Genomic DNA, 19,282 nt, shown 5'->3' with positions numbered 1-19,282 from the left:
AATTAACACCCTGAGATCAAGGGTAGGCAACTTGGAGCTCTTCAAATAGTTTGGATGACAGTTTTCACAGCATTGTGCTATTGGTCATACCGGCTTAGCCTGATAATGTTGCAGTCCGTAACTTCTGGAGATCACTACAATATTTAACTTTAACCCAGACACATAATTAGAGTAGGAAAAAAATGAAATACAACAAAACAACAAACTCCTTCAGGGAAAGAAATTTCACAGGAGTACAAAGTGGCCAAATGTTATTTGAAAAGTTGTGACCGAATACCTATTTGTTTTACCAAAGGGATGTCAACAACAAAAAGCACCACTTACTGCAGGCATGGCAGCGATGAAGTTGAACAAGTACCTCTTGAAATCTTTTCTACTGCGGCCAATGATAGCACTGCAAACCACCACATGCAAAATGTTAGTGGCAGAAGCAAGACCCATCCCACAATGTTTCCACAAGTACAAGTGGAAAGCCATGAAAACGAACACAAAAGAAAATCAACAAAAGCAGCAGCGAGACTATTTACACCATATAAACGGTTCAGATGTGCTCCCACATCTGTTGACAAAGCGACAGCTGATTCAGTGAAACCCATCACCTCCCTTTGAACTCTGGCATTAATGGAACTAATTATACAGGCTATTAACATGTGGTGGTTCTAAACTTCCAGATACCATTGCTCATCTCCTTGGAAGGCACCACATGTTACAAAGAAAGCTATCACCAAACAAGCCTAGTGTTAAATTCTACACCTCCATAATGCCTAGTTAACTCACACTTGCATCGTGATGTCACTAAGATATGTATTTTCCCCATTTCTGCTGGCATCAGGACATGGGGTAAGTTAGGTATTCTATAGGAGGAAGCAGGACCTGCCACTATAAAAGGCAGTTCTGTGCTCTTTGTAAAACAAAACTAAACAACTCCCCTATCATTACAGCCAGCAAATGCAAATATTTTAATAAATAGGATTCAAATTGAATAAAAGCCAGCATAAAAATATAGAGAGAAAAAACAAGAATAGGACAAGGAAGAAAAAAAATGATATTCAGGAAGGTGAAGAATTCAGTAGAAAGAATAATGGCAATGGTTTAGAAACATAGCAGGAAGAAATGAGTTTATGATCATCCAATGATCCGTGATCTTCCTCAACGTGCTGGTCCTGCAAGTTCTAGAATTCACAGCCAGCACAGCTAAAGCTGAGAACTGCAGTTCCAGTACACCTACTAGGAATTAGATTGAGAGCAATCTAGGACAAGTTTCAAGGTGGTGATGGTGGTGGTAGTGGCAGCAGTTGGGACTGTTTACTTTAACCTACTAAATGGTTTTCTTTGGAGCAGCAGAAAGCAACAGTGAAAGTCACCAACACCATACTATACAATTTGTAAGAATACAAATTTTGAAGCAATTAACAAAGCTTCAGAAAGACTATACAGTATACAATTTAGCTGATATTGTTCAAACTAAATCTCCGAAGTCATAAACCACTGGAAATAAAAAGCAATTGTTTCATTTATGCATCAGTTATGAGCATAAACATTGTAGATGCATGCTAATATTTATGTCTGTTTACCAGTGGAATGGAAACTACAAATTTAATAAAGAATTTCTTGAATAGCGACAGATCCCTGCTTACGATTGCACTGTAAGAAAAAAAAATGTACAGAATTTAATATTTTTTTCTTCTGACTATGCAGAGTAACCATTATATACTTTTATTGTACAAAACTAATGGACAGTTATTACCAGAGATGTCTAATAAACAACTCTTCTCAACAGACACCAAAATATGTAAGACAAAAAGAAGAGCTATTATGTGTTTCATAGGACACAATATTACTGAATGAATGTCAAAATGGAAAGCTTAAAAAAATCTCTCCATAAGATTTGTTTAAAATTGGATCTTGAAGCTTAGAGCAAAACTTTTGATATTTCAAAAGTATTCATCTTTTTAAGAACACAGGTTATATCATTTGTGCCCACAAGACTGCAATGTATTTATACTGTACACGGCATAGGAATAAAGAATAACGTATTACCTTCTGTAAAATAAACTAGTAGGTACATGCACTAGTAGTGTGTCAGTACACTACTGACACACTCAAGATATGTTGAAATCCCAACTTTTAAAAATCCCAACTTTTAAAAGTCAACATAACCTATGGTCACGAAACTAGGGAATTCTGACAGTGAAATCCCAACACATCTAGGAGTACCAGTTGAAGATAGTAGTTTAAACTATGATTTTTGCACATCTGGAGGGCACTAGTTGGGGAAGACTAATTTAAACTATGGTTTTTGGTTGTCTATGAGCCAAACTGGAAGTGGATGCTTCCTCTCCAGACAGCTTCCACAGAGTTTAGAAGGGGAGAGAAGAACCTGTGGCTTAACATGGCATCTTCTCATAGAAAGAAATATTGTTGTTGTATTACACATGGATTAAACCATCATATTTACTCATTTAAGCCAAATATCATCCATTTGTGCGCAAACTATGTTCCTAAAAATAACAGTACTAGCTTCTGATACAACATAGAAGAAGGATGGTAAGAAATTGATTCTGAATATATAAATGATCCTTACCTCTCAATAACTGTACCATTCTGAATCATCCAAATGTCACAATACGTGCGAAGTATCAACATAATGGCAATAAGTATCAAATAACCTGTCTATTATGAGAAAAGTAGAAACAATATTTAGAGATAATATTTCTTTTAGGAGCTTTGTACAGAAAGCGTACAGATCTTTCCCAACCACAAAGAATCAGCCCAAATTTAACATTTAAAAAAAGCTAATTTGTTCCAAATAGATACAGATGCAGGCATTATTTTTGCTGTATTATATATCTAAGCAATGCCAGGGAGCTGTAGGCTAGTTGCACTAGAGGAAGGAAGGAAGGAAGGAAGGAAGGAAGGAAGGAAGGAAGGAAGGAAGGAAGGAAGGAAGGAAGGAAGGAAGGAAGGAAGGAAGGAAGGAAGGAAAATTCATTTGTATTATTTGGTATTCTAATTAGGCATTTCAAGTTTGTGAAGATGCAAAGGGGATAAGATGCATAGCCACAGGAATCAGGGCACTTTCGTCAAACTCAGTCTCTTTTTATATTTACTGTTATAAAATTCAAGTAAATAATAGCTTCTACATTTCTTCTTAGCATAAATGCAAAGCAAAAAAAGAGAACAAATACAAGCAGAGTCCAAAATGAGTTCCAATTCCTGTTTTATATTAGAAAATTCCTATTACTGGAGTCTTCTTATACAGCATGTTTAACACTGTACTGTCTTCACTAGTTTTCAATTCATATCTAAATGGTCATGGTTAAAAACGCTTGAAACTGGATCTTTGCAGAGATTGCACACTTTTTTTTTAATAAAATCTTATTTGCATGCATTAGTTTTTTCAGGATAAGCTGATTTCTAGTCCTAATGTGATCGTTATACTTTAATTATGTCTCTCAGACGGCTGACTTGCAGAAATTTAATGCAGCGTATTAATATAGCATATAGTGCTGAAACAAGCAAAGCATGGTAGATTACTCCCACTTCTAACACTACTTGTGTTTGTAAAAACAGAAACAACAGTCCACCTTTGGGACCCAATTTGTATTTTTAACAAACAGGTTTGCAAATCTGCAATCTATAAAATTAAATCTGAAAAAGTTACAAACTTTGTTAAAAAGAATGCCAGTCTAAAGGAAAATCCTAGGACCACATTGATGTATGTAGCATTTATTCATACCCACTGCATTCTTCCATAGTGATGAGACTTAATGCTGACAGCAGACCTGGTATTCCTGATCACCGCATTGGATTCATTGGAGAACATCCACAACAATCAAATTATATGGTTTTCAATATTTAACTAATTCAAGTTAATACGAATAACCACACACCCAAATATTGTACTATTAAGTCTAGGTTTAACACTGGCAACCATAAAAATGTTCAGGAACCCATTTGGCATAAATGGCAGTGGCAAATTACTAAATTTTCAGTCTTTTAATGACTGAAATGAACAGCCTTCCTGTTGACTGGGCATTCTGGAAGTTACAGCCAAAATACATCTGAAAGACAACAGGTTAGTATGGTTTCATAAGAGAAATATTAGACTGATTATTCTCTATTTGAAGCTTACCTCTTTACAAAATGTCCTAGGGACCATAATTTTCAGGATTTGACAAATTCTTGCAAAAAATACTCTATCCACGACAGCTCGCTCTTTCTTGACTTCTTTCTGCATATTAAAAAAATACATGAGAAAATGGTCTCATCCAAATAGGTCTTTCTTAACTATTTCAACAAAGCTGAACAATTTCATGTGAATTACTCTCAGAATCCTAGATCTATCAAATAATACATATGCTTTTGCTTTGCAAAAGAAACAAGGTTTGCCATTTTCTTCATTATATTACTGCTATATCTTTATTTTATCAACGCTTATTCCTGAATGAATCAAATAGGTAGGCTGTAAATCCTGCCAGCCAAGATAGACCAAAAAGACAGAATTGGGAGCTGAAGCTAGTAGTATGTGACTGTCCTTCTACCTCCCACAGCAAATTGGGTTCTTATTTGCAAGCAGTTTTCCTGTTATTTCCAAGTGAAATTAGAGAAGGCAAAACATCTCTCTTTCTCCTGGATTATACTCAGTGATAAAAACATTACCTTATATATCTTAGCCGTACATGTGAAATTGATTACCATCTGATAGGATATTTTACAGTGATGCAGAATAGATAGGTAAATACAGTGAAGCACTGAAAACAATGAAATTCATTTAGGTTGACGTAGTTCTGATTTTACAGTAAGGCTTATTTTTAAGCACTAGCACAATGGAAGAATCCTAAAGAGGTGTTTTGTAAAATGTGAATGAAGCCCCTGTCTTTGAAACATTAAAGCAGTCGCCTCCTTTGCCAGGCTCATGGGGCTGCTTCAAAGGCTGTCTCCTGTATGTCTGCATGCAAGCGCAGCCATCAGATACAGGCCCAGACAAAGACAGCCCTCAAAGTAGTTGTACAAGCTTTGCAAAAAATGCAGCTGCTTTAATCCTTCAAACAGAGGAGCTTCATTTGCACTTAACTCCTTTGAAAAGTACTTCTTTCAAATGTTTTCCACATCCCTATTAAGTATCTACTTCTCATTCATCCACATGTGTGTCCAGTTCTTAAGATTTACAACCTATATAGTATAGATTTAAAGAAAATATATTAACTGTTGATATCTTTTGGCCACAAACTATTATAAAACACTTTAAGAAACATACTTATTAAAAACAGCCCACACATAAGCAATACTAGAGTCCACTCTGACGTAAATACTGCAAAACAGAAAGATACCATCTTAAAAGAAAGCTGCATTGTTTAAAACATTTCACGTTGGCCAATATAAAAATCCCAGTTATCATCTTGCTTTTAGTAACATTAGCCGATATAAAGTTTTTTTTAAAATTTATTCTAGTGGATGGAAGCTGTAGAATTATTAAATCATATAATGTTCTACAGCTTCTACCACACAGCACACTTAGTATTTATTACTCCAATTTTTAATCAATTCCCTGAAAGGCCTATCGACTGGTATTTTATTTCTTTATTAGCCAATGTCAAAAGATGGGTCATTTTTTCTTTGGCTAGATTCTTTTGCTCCTGCACAATTTTGTAAAAGGATGTTCCAGAGTTAATTTGTTCTGCTTTTATTTTATTGTTTTGTGTTTAGTCTCCTCTGTTATAATAATTATTTGATTTTTACTTCATGACAATTTGCTCTGTGGAGCCATAGCACAATTTGATGTTTTGTGGGTGCTTGTCCATACTGTAAAAATAACAGTAAAAAAGTAAACATATTATAATATTTCAGTTTCTAAATGAAGCTACAAACAAACAAAAAAATAGTAGGAACAGTATTTCAAATGACTTAATGCTATTATGTCACAATAATTTATTTATTTATTTGCTTGGAAATAAGCCCCAATTCAGTGGAATTCCATATATGGGACTATATAATATACATCACCTAAATAGGTACTCAACTTTCTCACTGGATAAGAGACAATATAGGTAATCCACACTCTTCTAACCTATTCTTTATTGTACTTAGCATATTATTACACACAACATAATTTCATGGAATTTCAGCAACCATCTGATCTATATTTGATAGAGTAACTGTAGCAAAACTCACCTCATTGCTGGGTAAATTTTTTCCATTTTTCTTTCTGCAAATAATAAGTTATTTTAGTTTTATTCTTTCTTACAGAGTACTTTACAAAATTAAAAGAACAAATTCCTGAACTTATTTATCAAATAAAGCAAAAACATATATCATTTTGAAGTGGTATGCACACACACTAGACAGAGGATCTTTTTAGGGTTAAATACATATTAGCTAATTTTGTTTTATTCTCTCCTGATATTATAACCTTCAGTAGGGTTACTGTTCCTGTATAATTTAAATGACAATCCATCTCTGCCTGAAACCACAACTCTAAAAATATTTCCCAATGCTATTTGAGAGAAATAAAAACAGAATTACATAGTTTCAAATTATATAGCAAAGAAAGACTGTTTATAACCTAAATAAAATTAGGTACACTTAGCTGGTAAAACCAATGCTAAAATTAGCTCCATTTGCATAGAAATTCTCTTTAATTTTCACTGGATGAGGGTATCAGTCTATAATTTATTTTAATAAGATTAGGTCAACATATTTTAATATCATTTATGTGAATTAGACTGAGATTACCTTCTTCCTAAACCAGGAATGGAGACCCCATGTCCCTTCAAATATTTCCAAACTACCGTTTTCAGTAGTGTCAACAGCATGGCAACTGAGAGTTCCTAAGAATTGTAATTCAGTAATATCTGGGGACCCTATTCTAAAAAGCAAAGTACTTTTGAGAAATCAAGATGCAATCAGAATATTAAGCAGGCCACTTTCAAAAAATGTAATTTATCTGTTGCATGCCTGTATGAAAAAATGTAGATGTTGCAATGATTACATACACCCCAATTTACAGTAATTTTTACATATCTGGAAACTGACAAACTTTTAGTCATCATACGTATTTACTTTATTTGATTCAAATATAGATAATACTGATTTTGTTTTATCATTATTTATTTAATAAATTTCTAGGCTGCCCAACTCTAAATGACTTCGGGAGGCTTCACAGAGTTAAAAGAACAATTCCATAAAAAATAAACAAACATAAAACAACTGTCCAAAGAAATAAACCCGTCTTTCCATAACTCCATTCAGCTTGAAGTGGCCCATGCAACCATCTTAATCAAAGCTGGGGGAACAGCCAGGTTTTTAAAGAATGGTTGAACATAGGCAAGATGGGGGCCATATGAATATGCACTTCTAAAACACAAATATTTAGCAGAAGCAAAAGCAACATTCTAGCAGACAAATATATTACGCCAAACTCCCCATTAATGTATACAAATATCTCGTCTTAATAAATTATAGGGAACCTATTCTAACTTTATTCCTTTACTGCACTACAAAAAAAGTTATCAGAAGTGTCCACGCCACCTATACGATTTGATGTTTAATTTTACCAAACAACAGCTAAAATAATACATCAGGATTTTAATGACAAAGACAAGAACCCACAAGTCAAAGAAATAAGATTAACATTACATAAAAGAACATAATAGCAATCCCTGCTTGTAGTGTTCACGACAGAAGCCTGATGGGACAAAGCACCAAATTAGCATTGTACGCATGGCTTATTTTAGGTTCATTCCACAGGCGGATGGCAGGAAGAAATTGTTAGACAATACAATTACATTTTAAAGAAAACAGAAGGTGCACACATACAACACAAGAAGCCTTTAAAAAGCCAGTGGTGGCCATAGGAAACCCTGCAGAAAAGCAAAATGAGTGTGACTGACTGCATAGATAGCTAATCAGAAATCATGTTTCTTGTATATTTCAAATGCAGCCAAAACGAAGTTAAGAAATTATCAGCGAAGGGAACAAACCAGCTAGAATGAATGATTTCATGTTATTTTGATTTTTTCACCATCCTCACACCTTCATAGGCTATATCTACAAAGGCAGTTTATACATAGCATAAGGTGTTTCTTGCTGTATTTCCAAAACTGTGCAATATCAGACTAGCTGTTTTCCTGACTTCCACGTGTTGAGCTATGATCAAATATGATTGATTTTTCTACAGAAGTATTTGCTGCTATATTTGATTGGATCATGCCCAATACCTTTTTGAAAGGACAGACAGAATTAAAATAAATCCATTAAATTATAGATGAAAAATAGTGGTTAATTAAATCCTAACTGGATGCCTCATCCCTTCAACTTTCTTGCAACATGATCAGCAAACATCAAACTGAAATCCAATACTTTAAATGATGCATTATATTAGCTTCTGCTCATTGCTTTTCTTGCAATGTAGCCTATAATATGCATTTAACTTGCAAACAGGAGCAAATTCCTCATTACAAAAGTGCAAAATCTGGCATCTCTGGATGCGTGCGGCCCTCAAACTCCTTTGGTACAATCCCCTGAGCTCTTTCAAAAGTGTACACATATATTACATGTATAGAGAATAATCAAATTAACTGTAGTTAATTTAATGTTTAAGTGAAATCAAGTTTAGTTTCCTCCTAGCCTTCCCCACCGATTTATTCTGGCCCCACTTATTCTTTGCAGCACAGCTTCCTGGCAAACAACTCAAAGGCCATGTGAAGCTGTTGGCCAAAAGTAAGAGTTACATAGTCTTACTCTATTATTCTTCAGTCAAGCTGTAGCTACTTGAGGGTCTTTCTCCAAAAAGGGGCCATTATGGACCTTTCCAAAAGTAAAAATTCCAAAATAATGCTTCTTTTTTAAAAAATGGGTACCCGTCTTGCGTGCAAAAAGCTCACACCTACTCATAAAATGATGCTTACCCTTTCAACTGTTATCTTCTTTCTTTTAAATACAAACATGAACATTTAACACATGTATGGGTGGGTTAGATATTAATTCAGATCTTGAGCCTATGTACTTCCTAACCTGCTTATGCTACATTTGGCACAACAGTCACATTCATCCCTTTAAATCCACTTACTGGCTAAATGATGCATTTTAGAATTAGACAAGTAAATGATTGCCAAATGAGTACTGAATAATTATATTGTTATTCAAACCAATAATTAAAAAAGACATAACATAGCAAAAAAATATTTTTTTTAACCTATCACTAATATAATTGATCTTATACTGACTATTTTTTACCGAAAACTATATTGTATGATGCATACAAGTGTCTTGGGCAGGCCCTAAGAAAAGAAGCTCAAAGATGCCAAACAGATGTATAATGCCTATGTTCTGATGAAAGACAAGAGCTCATCCAAGGGTTTAATAGTAGAAGCTTTTGCCTGGATCTGGGTCAGAGTAAATAATTCAGCTTCCTATAAGGAGGTATTCCCAAAAGATACCATAGATAGAGAAGGTACTATTAAGACAGGAGAACCGGAGCTAAGAAGACTTCTAAGTTCTCACAACAGATCTCATCATTCTCTATCATGAGGAAATGACTTCTAAGTTAACTCTTCAGATAGCAGTCTGATGGCTAAGTTCTTTTCACAGCCCCTCCAGAAGTTTGATTTCATAAGAAGCTACGCTTCAAAATATCCTGTCTGGCTACTTTTTCTGCTTTCATTGCTCTTTCTCCGTATCATGGAGAAAGGTGACAAACAGGTGAAACTTCTTTACCTACTGTATTTTCCCCAGATTCTGCTCAAATCATCATGCAAGATCAGAGCAGATCTCTTCTTTGACACTGGGGAGCTGCATGTGCTTTCACTGTGTTGAAAAGACAGAGCTGAGAGAGTAATTTCTCACACTGATAAGAAGCCTAGGAACAATTGCGAAAAGAACTGACAGAGGCAGACACCCGTGTCTTCAAAAAGAGATAAGCCTCCTCCCCTTTGCAGCAAAAGAGAATGAGAAAGTGGACCAGAATTTTGCCACCTTATACTGCCTATGTATAGGTTTCTTATTTGAAAGCAGAGAACTCACTGGAATTCTTGTGCTAAACCTTAACCTTCTTTCTAATAACTATTACTAAACAAAGCTCTAAAACACTTGTTCTTTGGCTTAACTGTTTTCAATCCACACTGCTAAAAGGGAAGTCTGACAATCGCTCATAATCCTACGCTTGAACAAAATGACGTTTTGCAAATATATCCAAATTGACCAAATTCATTTCTGTTTTCTGCCTGTCTTGTAACTCTCATTTGTAAATAAATAAAAATACAAAATGTTTGGTTTTCCACATTTATTCTCTGTTAATTACTGATAGGAATCGAAGTACAAAAGTTATGTAACCAAGTAATACATTGACTTGCTCTGAATGACATGTCCTATGTCAGAATAGTAAGACTGAATGCTGCTTTCTTTCTATTATCGTAAAAAAAATCTTTATTATTTTTATTATTTCACTGCAAAATTCAGTCTCATGATTTTATACAACAGTAGCAAAGCTATAGTAGCAAACAAGTAAAGTTCTAAGTCTTCTGCATTAGTCAAGACTCATGATATTCATTTGGGAGAAACTACCAAAAGAATAAAAGATGAACGATTCCACATTCCAGATGGCCATTGCTGTAGTCACCTGAAAATAATCTTGACTTAAGGGAGCATTTATGTTTGGCTTCAATCCATTTCCTTGTGAAGGAATATTATCTCCCCTTTACTGAAATAGCTTTATCAGAGGTTTAGCTAATATATCTTTCCTTGGTGGTAAGTTATGTGTGTAAGAAACCTTCAAAATGTAACATTTGAAGAATTCAACCAGACATTCTCTCTATCTGCAATGAAGGAACTACGATCTTCCAAAACTTGTTAGCTGGTAGATGATGGGAGCTTAATTCAGTAACATCTGGAAGAATGAAGTTTTTCTATCCCTGTTCTAAATACTATTATACTGCATATAGTCTTTCCTTAATTTTCATCTAGCTTCCCAGTACCTTTGGAAAGGATATACTATGACTCAAATATTTTTTTAGTTGAATAATATCACTCATCTCAGTACAACAAAGGCTCAGAAGTCTATCTGTCCTTGCAACATAATCCTACCTCCTACAAAATCCAGTAATTATGATTGCCAAACACTGTGCTATATACTGTGAGTGAAAGGGTAAGCCCCCAGTTTAAGAACGGGTTCCATTCCCAAGGTCTGTCCTTAAATCGAATGTTTATGTAAGTTGGAACAGTATTATTGTATAATACTGTATTATTGTGTAATGAACTCGAATCATTGTGTATTTAACTTGAGTTTTGCTACAATAGGCTTTGTCCTTAACTATGAATCATCCATAAACCAGGTGTTCTTAACCTGGGGACTACCTGTACATGGGATAAGAAGTTAATATCAAAGCTAATATTTGAATTTTTCTGCAGTATACAATTCATATTTGGAGAAAAATAATTATATATCATTAACCAAGTTAAAACATTTATTTCAAAACACTTCCAAATATATATGTTCACAAAAACAGAGCCCATCAAATGGCTAGTTTGACTGTGGAGGGTGTAGTGGGGTTTGCATTGGGATCTGATTTCTGTAAGCTGCCTGGAATCACTGTGAATTACTTTGGGAAGTAATTAATTTACAGATGAAGAGAGATTTTCTTTGAAGCAAAGAGAAGACTCCTTGCAGTGAGTTAAACCTTCTTTCAAGATTACAAAAAAACAAGAAAAAGAGACGATGATTTAAAGATCTAAAAATTCTTTGCAAAAAGCTTAATTAAGAGAAGATGTAAGTTTTAAAACAGACAAGGGGACAGTCTTTTTTTCTATTTTTATCATTTTTACTTTTGACGAAAGTACTTTGGTGTAAATTTCACTAAGCTAAAGAGACCAGTCCAGGGTGGGAATACTTGTTTATTCTTAAAGCATGAATTTAATTGGCAGAATCTACACAACAAAAGATAAGGTAAAGAATCAGACTGTGATGTTTAACTGTCATGTGAAAAGGAAAGAGGAGGATTGGGTCTACCAGATTTGAAATTATATATTGCAGCCTGTGGCTTAGCTTGGATGAAAGAGTGGGTGTTGTTAAGAAATAGAAGGTTATTGGAGTTAGAAGACATGATCTGAGATTTGGGTGGCATGGATATTTATGGTATGATAAAGCTAAGGTTAATGTACATTTCAAAAATCACTGTCAGAAGGGCCATTCTTAGAGTATGGAATAAATATAAATTTAGGATGTGCCTGAAAACACCTTTATGGCTTTCAGCACAAGAAGCATTTTATAGACGTTAACTTATCGTGATGTACTAAAATTTTCTCAAGGGGATTGTAAAATAAAATCAAGAGAAGATTTGATAACAGAGGATATGGTTGTCAGTGGTTTTCTTATGTACAATTACCAGAAAGGTTTAAAGTGGATAAAAGATGTTATGGTTTTGAACAATGCAAGACTGAGTTTGAAATAGAACTATGTACAAATGATGAACATATTATTGCTAAAACATATAATCTTTTGTTGAAATATGAGACATAAGAACAAGTGAAAGAATGTATGATAAAATGGGCTAAAAATTGTTGGTTACAATATACAAATGGATCAATGGGAAAATATGTGGTTGAAAGGATTAAAATTTACATTATGTTCTAGTCTTAAAGAGAATTTTTATAAAATGATGTTTTGTTGGTATTTGTCACCAAAGAAATTGTCTAGAATGTATAAAGGTGCTTTGAATCTTTGCTGGAAATGTGAACAGCAAGAAGGGACATTTTATCATGTATGGTAGACATATAAAAAAGCCAAAAACATTTGGATACAAATAAATACATTAATTCAGAAGATTTTAAAGATTGATGTACAATTGAAACCAGAGATTTTTCTTTTGGGATTAATGGACAGCCAGCCAAAAAAAACCCATGGAACTTTGTTCATATATATGAAAACTGTAGTGAGATTACTTAGGCTCAAAAGTGGAAAAGTTCGATACTACCCGCAATAGAGGAACGGTTGGTGAAGATGAAGGAGCTTGCAGAGATGGCTTGACTTCTTTGATTAGAGAAAAACAGTATCTACATTTATGGCTGACTGGAAACCCCTTACAGGCATTTCACATGAAGCAGAAAAAAATGCACTTATGATTTGTGGTTTTGATGACGACAAAAAAAATTGGATAATAGAAAAAAGTGAGTTTTTTGTAATCATAGAGTAAGAGATAATTTTGTAAACATACTTATATTTGTTGCAAAGAAAATCAAAAGCTTCTTGTTTCTATTCCTTTTTATCTTTTTTCCTGCACTTTTCTTTTTGTTTTCTTTATTTCTGTTTTAGTTTATGTTCGTTTTTAAGTTCTCTTTAAAACTTTTAATATTTATTTATTTATTTATTTATTTATTTATTTAAATATTCACTCTAATGAAATTCTCCAGAGCAGATCTGAGAGACTGAAGAGGCAGTACTGGAAAAAGAGAAGAGGGGAAGAGTTTATTGTGTGACTAGAGGATCATTGGATTTCACCTTATGACTATAAAAGTAATATGTGGCAGCTGTGGCTAGGGGGCTTTTGCACAGATTTTTCTTGTGCACCACTTGCGCCCTTTCCTGAACTTGCTCATGGTCACTCATGCCTTGGTCATCTCCCTTTGGATTACTGCAATGAACTTTACATGGGACTAGGTTCACCCATATTACACCCTGGTTGCATGAGCTGCGCTGGCTCCGAGTTTCCTTCGGGGTGCAATTCAAGGTGCTAATTAGCACCTTTTAAGCCCTACATGGCACAGGACCAGGTTATTTGCATAACTGCCTCACCCTGAGGTTATCTGCCTGTGCCACCAGAGAAGATAGGGTGGGCACACTCCAGGTCCCTTCCCTTAAACACCGCCATCTTTGGACCTAATGTCTTCTCTATTGCAGCCTCTGCCTTATGGAACGGAGATCCCACAGGCCCCCATCCATTTAACCCTCAAGAAAGTGGTTAAGACCTGGCTTTCCTCCCAAGTGTTGAGATAGGGTGAGGTTAGAGTGGGAAGGGAATGTTAGATCTGCATTTCTTTTGTTTTTATTGTTGTATACATTGTTTTATTTTTTTCAGTTGTAAGGCATCCAGAGTTTGGCTTTAAGATGGGCGGCTATACAAGTATTCTAAATAAATAAATAAAATAGGTTGCATCTCAATAAATGCAACATGCATTAGAATGTATATAGGTATGATCTGCTTGTCAAATAACTTATAAAATACACAAAATCTGTTGCTGAATCAAAGGAATGTGATACATCACTTCATTTAACTATTAAATGGTATTTTAGGAAAACAAAATCACGCTCAAGGTCTAACAGTACACTGAAAATAAGATAGTTATAGGATTTTTCAATTGGACAAACTGCTTTCCTTGGTTCTGGCAGTACATACATACATACATTCATTCATGTTTTCAACTCATGTGAAAACCCAACTTGCTTGTATGAAGATAAGCAGTTAATTGACTATTGTCCGATTATCATTTTAATGCTGGGAGATACCAGCTATAAATCTCTGAAATTGTTAAGTGCTAATATTTTTTAAAATAAAAATGTACTACTCAAACTATTACTTTAGTCTCAATCATCATGGCTGCAAACTTGCAAGACATATGTAGCAGCAATAATAGGTTCACCCAAATTGCAGTGTTTCAACAGGGTATTTTATAAGCTGCACAATATGAAACATATTTATTAACTATCCTTCAGAAAATTCAACTTCGGAATTTTTTTTTTCTGCATGAGTCCATACATACCTCATGTTTCATACGGGATAATCTGTCGCTTTCTCCCTTGCAATTTGCATAAATTAGATGCTTTGTATAATAGCCATTGAGTATGTTATGAAGGGTAATTAGTATGATTGTAACAGTAAAATAATATAAATATATTTTCAAAATAATAAAAGAAAACACTCTCCTGCCCAAGAAAAGTGGGTGGAGAAAATCAGCTATGTTTCCTGAATCAAAGGACAAGAGAACAAACACCAGTATCACTTAGCAAACAAGCCACTGTAAGTCCAAGATGGATATAACAGGTTTGATTTATTTTACAATCTGGTTGCCGTTACTGAAATCAAACCCACAGAAATCTTGGAGCACTGCAAAGCTGCACATAAACACTACAGCTACTGTTTATGCCATTTGTGCTCTCCAATTAGTTGGATTTCACAGGTCAGAAAGAGTCTTTCCGGATAATGGTTTGGATGGCCTCTCCCATCATCCCTCGCTACTGGCCAAGCCAGCTAGAACTAATTAAAAAAAGTGCAGCCCAAGATGGCCTGGGATCACTTGGTGACCCGGCACAGTTCCAGTCGTGGAGGACGAGATCAAGAGTTTGGAAGGGAGCCTCGCCGGGCTGAAGGAAGAGCAGATTTCCAAGATCAAACAAGTAACACGCTGCTACCCCCCCACCCCCCGCCGAAAAAGGCACACCTGCTGAATAGTCCACCTGTTCCCCGGGGATCAGAGGCTCCACGGCGCCACTCCTATTGACCTATGCAAAATGTTACGAAATTCCTCTCAGACTTCCCTTCCCTTCCCACCTTTCGACCTGGAACTGGCGCTTAGGTGACTGAAGGAAAGGGGAAGATTATTCTTCCCCACCCAGGCAGGGCGATCTTCCATCTTCGGAAGAATCCAACAATTATCGCGGTCGCGGTCCCGATCCCAGCCGGCCCCCGACCCCCGTAACTGACCCGTGTTGGGCGGCGGCGGCGGCGGCTTTACGCCGCTTGCTGAGTAGGCAGAGCAGAGCGCAAGCGGCGGCGGCGGCGCCGGCCATGGTGGAGTAGCGCGCGGTGAGGAACTTGCTGTAGGCGGCCATGGCGGCGCAGCAAGAGGGAGAACGGCAGGCGCACCCCGAGCACCAAAGCGGCGGCTGCCGACTGGAGAAGAGGCTCGCCGCAAAGAGGGACGTCGGGAAAAAAAGGTGGCGTCTGTGGGCGACGGCGGCTCGGGCCTTGCCCTCTTTCTGGCAACCCCGCCTTGGCTCCTCCTCACCCGGCAGCCGGGCCCAAGCTGTAGCAGAACCAGCCGAACGAGCCGGAGCAAAACGCCAAGGCCGGGGGGAGAATTTACCGCCATAGAAGAGGTTGCGTCTGAATAAGCTTAGATGCCCACGAGCTTGCTTGGCCTGGAACCTAAGCAAGGTAGTCCTGGAATGGAGGACCAGCAGGGAATCCCCGGGCTCGAAGCTACAGTAGGAAGTCCCAAAAACCTCCCGGAAGAAGGCAATAGCAAGGCACTTCTGCCTTCTTGGCAAGGAAGCTTAGCCAGAAGTCTAGATGAACGCGAAGACTTTATCCTGCAACCTCTGTTTCAAGGGCATGTGTCATAGCAAGTGCGCTCCCAGAAGTAGCTGTTGCTATTCAGTCTCTCTGCCTCATCATGCATGGAGACTTTTGGGATGACCAGATTACCTTCTCCTCTAATTGTGACCCTGCGGACTTTTGTAGTCTTACTCTGTTTTGTTTTGTTTTTTCATGCCAGAGGAAATCTGTTAAGGAGGAAAAGGCGAAAAAAACTAACTGACGGCTCTCTAAAGATAATCATAGCAGCTTGTACTTTTAATTCCACCATCCTTGCAGTATGTTCCTATGTGCATACAGTGTGTTTTTGCAAAATGTGAATAGAAGCATCTAGATTTCTTAATCTAATCTTGTGCACAGAAGTTTGCAGCAGGTGTTAACACTTACATTTAACTTACTACACTAAGTTTGCCACTGCAGGAAGAAAGCTGTGTTAGGCTATGGTGGCAAAAAATCAGGAATAATAGCACCTTTTTTTTTTTGATAGCACCTTTTCCAACTACAAAATTTAATTAAAATACATAAGATTTGGTGAGCTTATGTTTCCCCTGTTTCTTTCAGCCTGCCGGCCTGCCGGCCTTTCTCTTTCTTCCTTCCTTTCCTTTCCTTTCCTTTCCTTTCCTTTCCTTTCCTTTCCTTTCCTTTCCTTTCCTTTCCTTTCCTTTCCTTTCCTTTCCTTTCCTTTCCTTTCCTTTCCTTTCCTTTCCTTTCCTTTCCTTTCCTTTCCTTTCCTTTCCTTTCCTTTCCTTTCCTTTCCTTTCCTTTCCTTTCCTTTCCTTTCCTTTCCTTTCCTTTCCTTTCCTTTCCTTTCTTTCTTCCTTCCTTCCTTCCTTCCTTCCTATCTATCTATCTATCTATCTATCTATCTATCTATCTATCTATGAAGGAAGAAAGGACAAAATAGCCAACCAGTCCCTTACGATCAAGAGCACTAAGAATTTTTCATCAAAAAGGATTAATGGTAGTTAATCTAAATTATCAGTCTCAAGTTCTGGTTGCTGTTGTTACATACAAGTACACTACCCTAAAATGTACTGTATATGGAGTTGTTTGGGGGAGAAAATAAAAATTACAAGTACAGAATGCTGCAACCAGTTCAAAGTACTATTTTTGGCATTGAAAATTATAAACTTTTTGAAGTTTAGGATACTGTATGACTGTCCTCATCTAAAAAGTCCTCACTGCAACTTAGTGATGTCCTATTTCATATTTACCTTTGCTGCCTGATGTGTGCAAACAATACTTTTTCAGTAGGGTCTGAAATACTGTAAACTACTAAGAAAGCCAGTTTGGTGGTGTGGTTAAGGTGATGGCTTAGAAACCAGGAGACTCAGTTCTAGTCCCGTGAAAGCCCCTTGGTGACTTTGGGCCAGTCACTCTCATCCCAACTCATCTCACAGGCTTGTTGTGGAGAAAGTAGGAAGCAGGAGTATTTGCTACCCTGGATGGATGGATGGATGGATGGAGAGAGAGAGAGAGAGAGAGAAAGAAAAAGAGAGAGAGAGAGAAAGAAAGAAAAGGAAAGAAAGAAAGAGAAAGAAAGAAAGAAAGAAAAAGAAAGAAAGAAAGAAAAAGAAAGAAAGAAAGAGATGGGATGAAAATCTAATAAAAATAATAATACCTGCTTGATCCCTTTGCTGCATTTTAAGCAGCAAATTTGCGATTTAATGTTTGAGAGGGTTTTTTTTTTTTTTTTGGAGTATTCTGTGATTACTTTGTCCCATGTGATTATTGTTGCTGTTGTGATTTTATTGCTTAAATTGCTAACATCTTATTGTTAATTTTGCTTGTTTATATTGTTAAGGTGCCTTCCTAATCATGTTGGATGGGTAAATAAAACTGCATCCTTAAGGACACTGTTGGAATAAGAAGTTGAACTTATCCTTGATGACCCAATGAAATAAACCACTTACAGATATCTTTATTCTATTTATTTATTTAATTTTTATTTGCTGGGATGGAGAAAGGAGATTGTTTGGAATGTGGAATGCAGAACAAACAGGTTGTAGAGAGAATATAATGAAAGTTGAAGTCATGATGAGAACTGTGATTACTTGTGATTTTGGAGATTAGTTGGAGAATGGAAGGTATTAGAAATGGTTAATAAGAGTGCAAGTTCTATTCATCCCACACTTCAGTTTATTGTTAATGTGCTTTTATTACTTTTCAGATAAAAACACTATTATTAATTCTGGATAAATGTTAGTGCAACCCATTGTTTAAAATATCTGAGTATGTCTCTTACATGTTGACAGAGTAAGACTAAGATACATGGTAATGTTTCCAGCTTTGATAATCAAAGCAAGTCAAATCAGCCAATGCTTTACAATTATTCTAGCCTGTATTGCTTAGTTATGCTGGTGTGTGCAGTGGGAAATTATATGTCATTATAGCTCAACCATTTGTGGGACAATATTTATCTTAAATATGTGTCAACAAAAGAGTAACATATTTTAACGAAGAAATTACAGCAACCCCCCCCTCGCCAAATCTGAAGTACATTAGGCTAGAACTTTTAATAGGACCAGAGTTTCACAAGGTTATAAGCAAGCTTTCAGGATTCTAGAAATCTTTTTAAGCTGGATGTTAAACAAAATAAGTCAGGGGTAGAGGTAGAAAAAATAGGCCATTATGTTAAAGGCCTACATCTGTAGTTTGTAACTGTATTGAGATGGAATTTTAAAGGAACATTTTGGGTTGTAACAACTTTCAGTTGTATCAAAGACTAGTTTTCTTGGCAACAGTATGGAGTGGTTTGCCTTGCTTTCTTCCATGATGTCTTTTGGCTTCCTAGTCTAGTTTATGTTCCTTGGAATTTCTGGTGGCTATACTAAATAAATAAATACAAATACTAAATAGGTCTGACTTCACTTAGATTTTTGAAATTAGTTTTGGTTGGTCCTGCCATCTATCTGGACAAATGCTTTATATCAGTACCTTAAAATTATACAACATCAAGTGTTGGGGGACAGGAAGAA

At 36.2% G+C, this 19,282-nt stretch overlaps 1 protein-coding gene across 1 annotated transcript in view; it reads right to left on the bottom strand.

The window, feature by feature from the left end:
- ABCD3 (ATP binding cassette subfamily D member 3) overlaps positions 1-16,108 on the bottom strand; it is a 48,788-nt gene extending 32,680 nt beyond the window's left edge. The window contains exons 1-5 of the mRNA XM_088153087.1: positions 15,693-16,108; positions 6,175-6,208; positions 4,136-4,234; positions 2,585-2,673; positions 325-394 (exon numbers count right to left, since the gene is read on the bottom strand). Coding sequence (XP_088009213.1) covers positions 325-394; positions 2,585-2,673; positions 4,136-4,234; positions 6,175-6,208; positions 15,693-15,820 — 420 coding nt within the window. The 5' untranslated portion in view covers positions 15,821-16,108. The remainder of the gene's footprint in view (positions 1-324; positions 395-2,584; positions 2,674-4,135; positions 4,235-6,174; positions 6,209-15,692) is intronic.
- Between the last annotated feature and the right edge of the window lie 3,174 nt (positions 16,109-19,282).

The sequence above is a fragment of the Python bivittatus genome, unplaced genomic scaffold, assembly GCF_059951505.1.
Source record: "Python bivittatus isolate LINGU-HERP-01145 unplaced genomic scaffold, Pbiv_v1 ctg000700_np1212, whole genome shotgun sequence".
In the NCBI taxonomy this organism is placed as follows: Eukaryota; Metazoa; Chordata; class Lepidosauria; order Squamata; family Pythonidae; genus Python; species Python bivittatus.
Note: the sequence above shows the minus strand (reverse complement) of the source record. Positions and strands in the feature narration are given on the sequence as shown.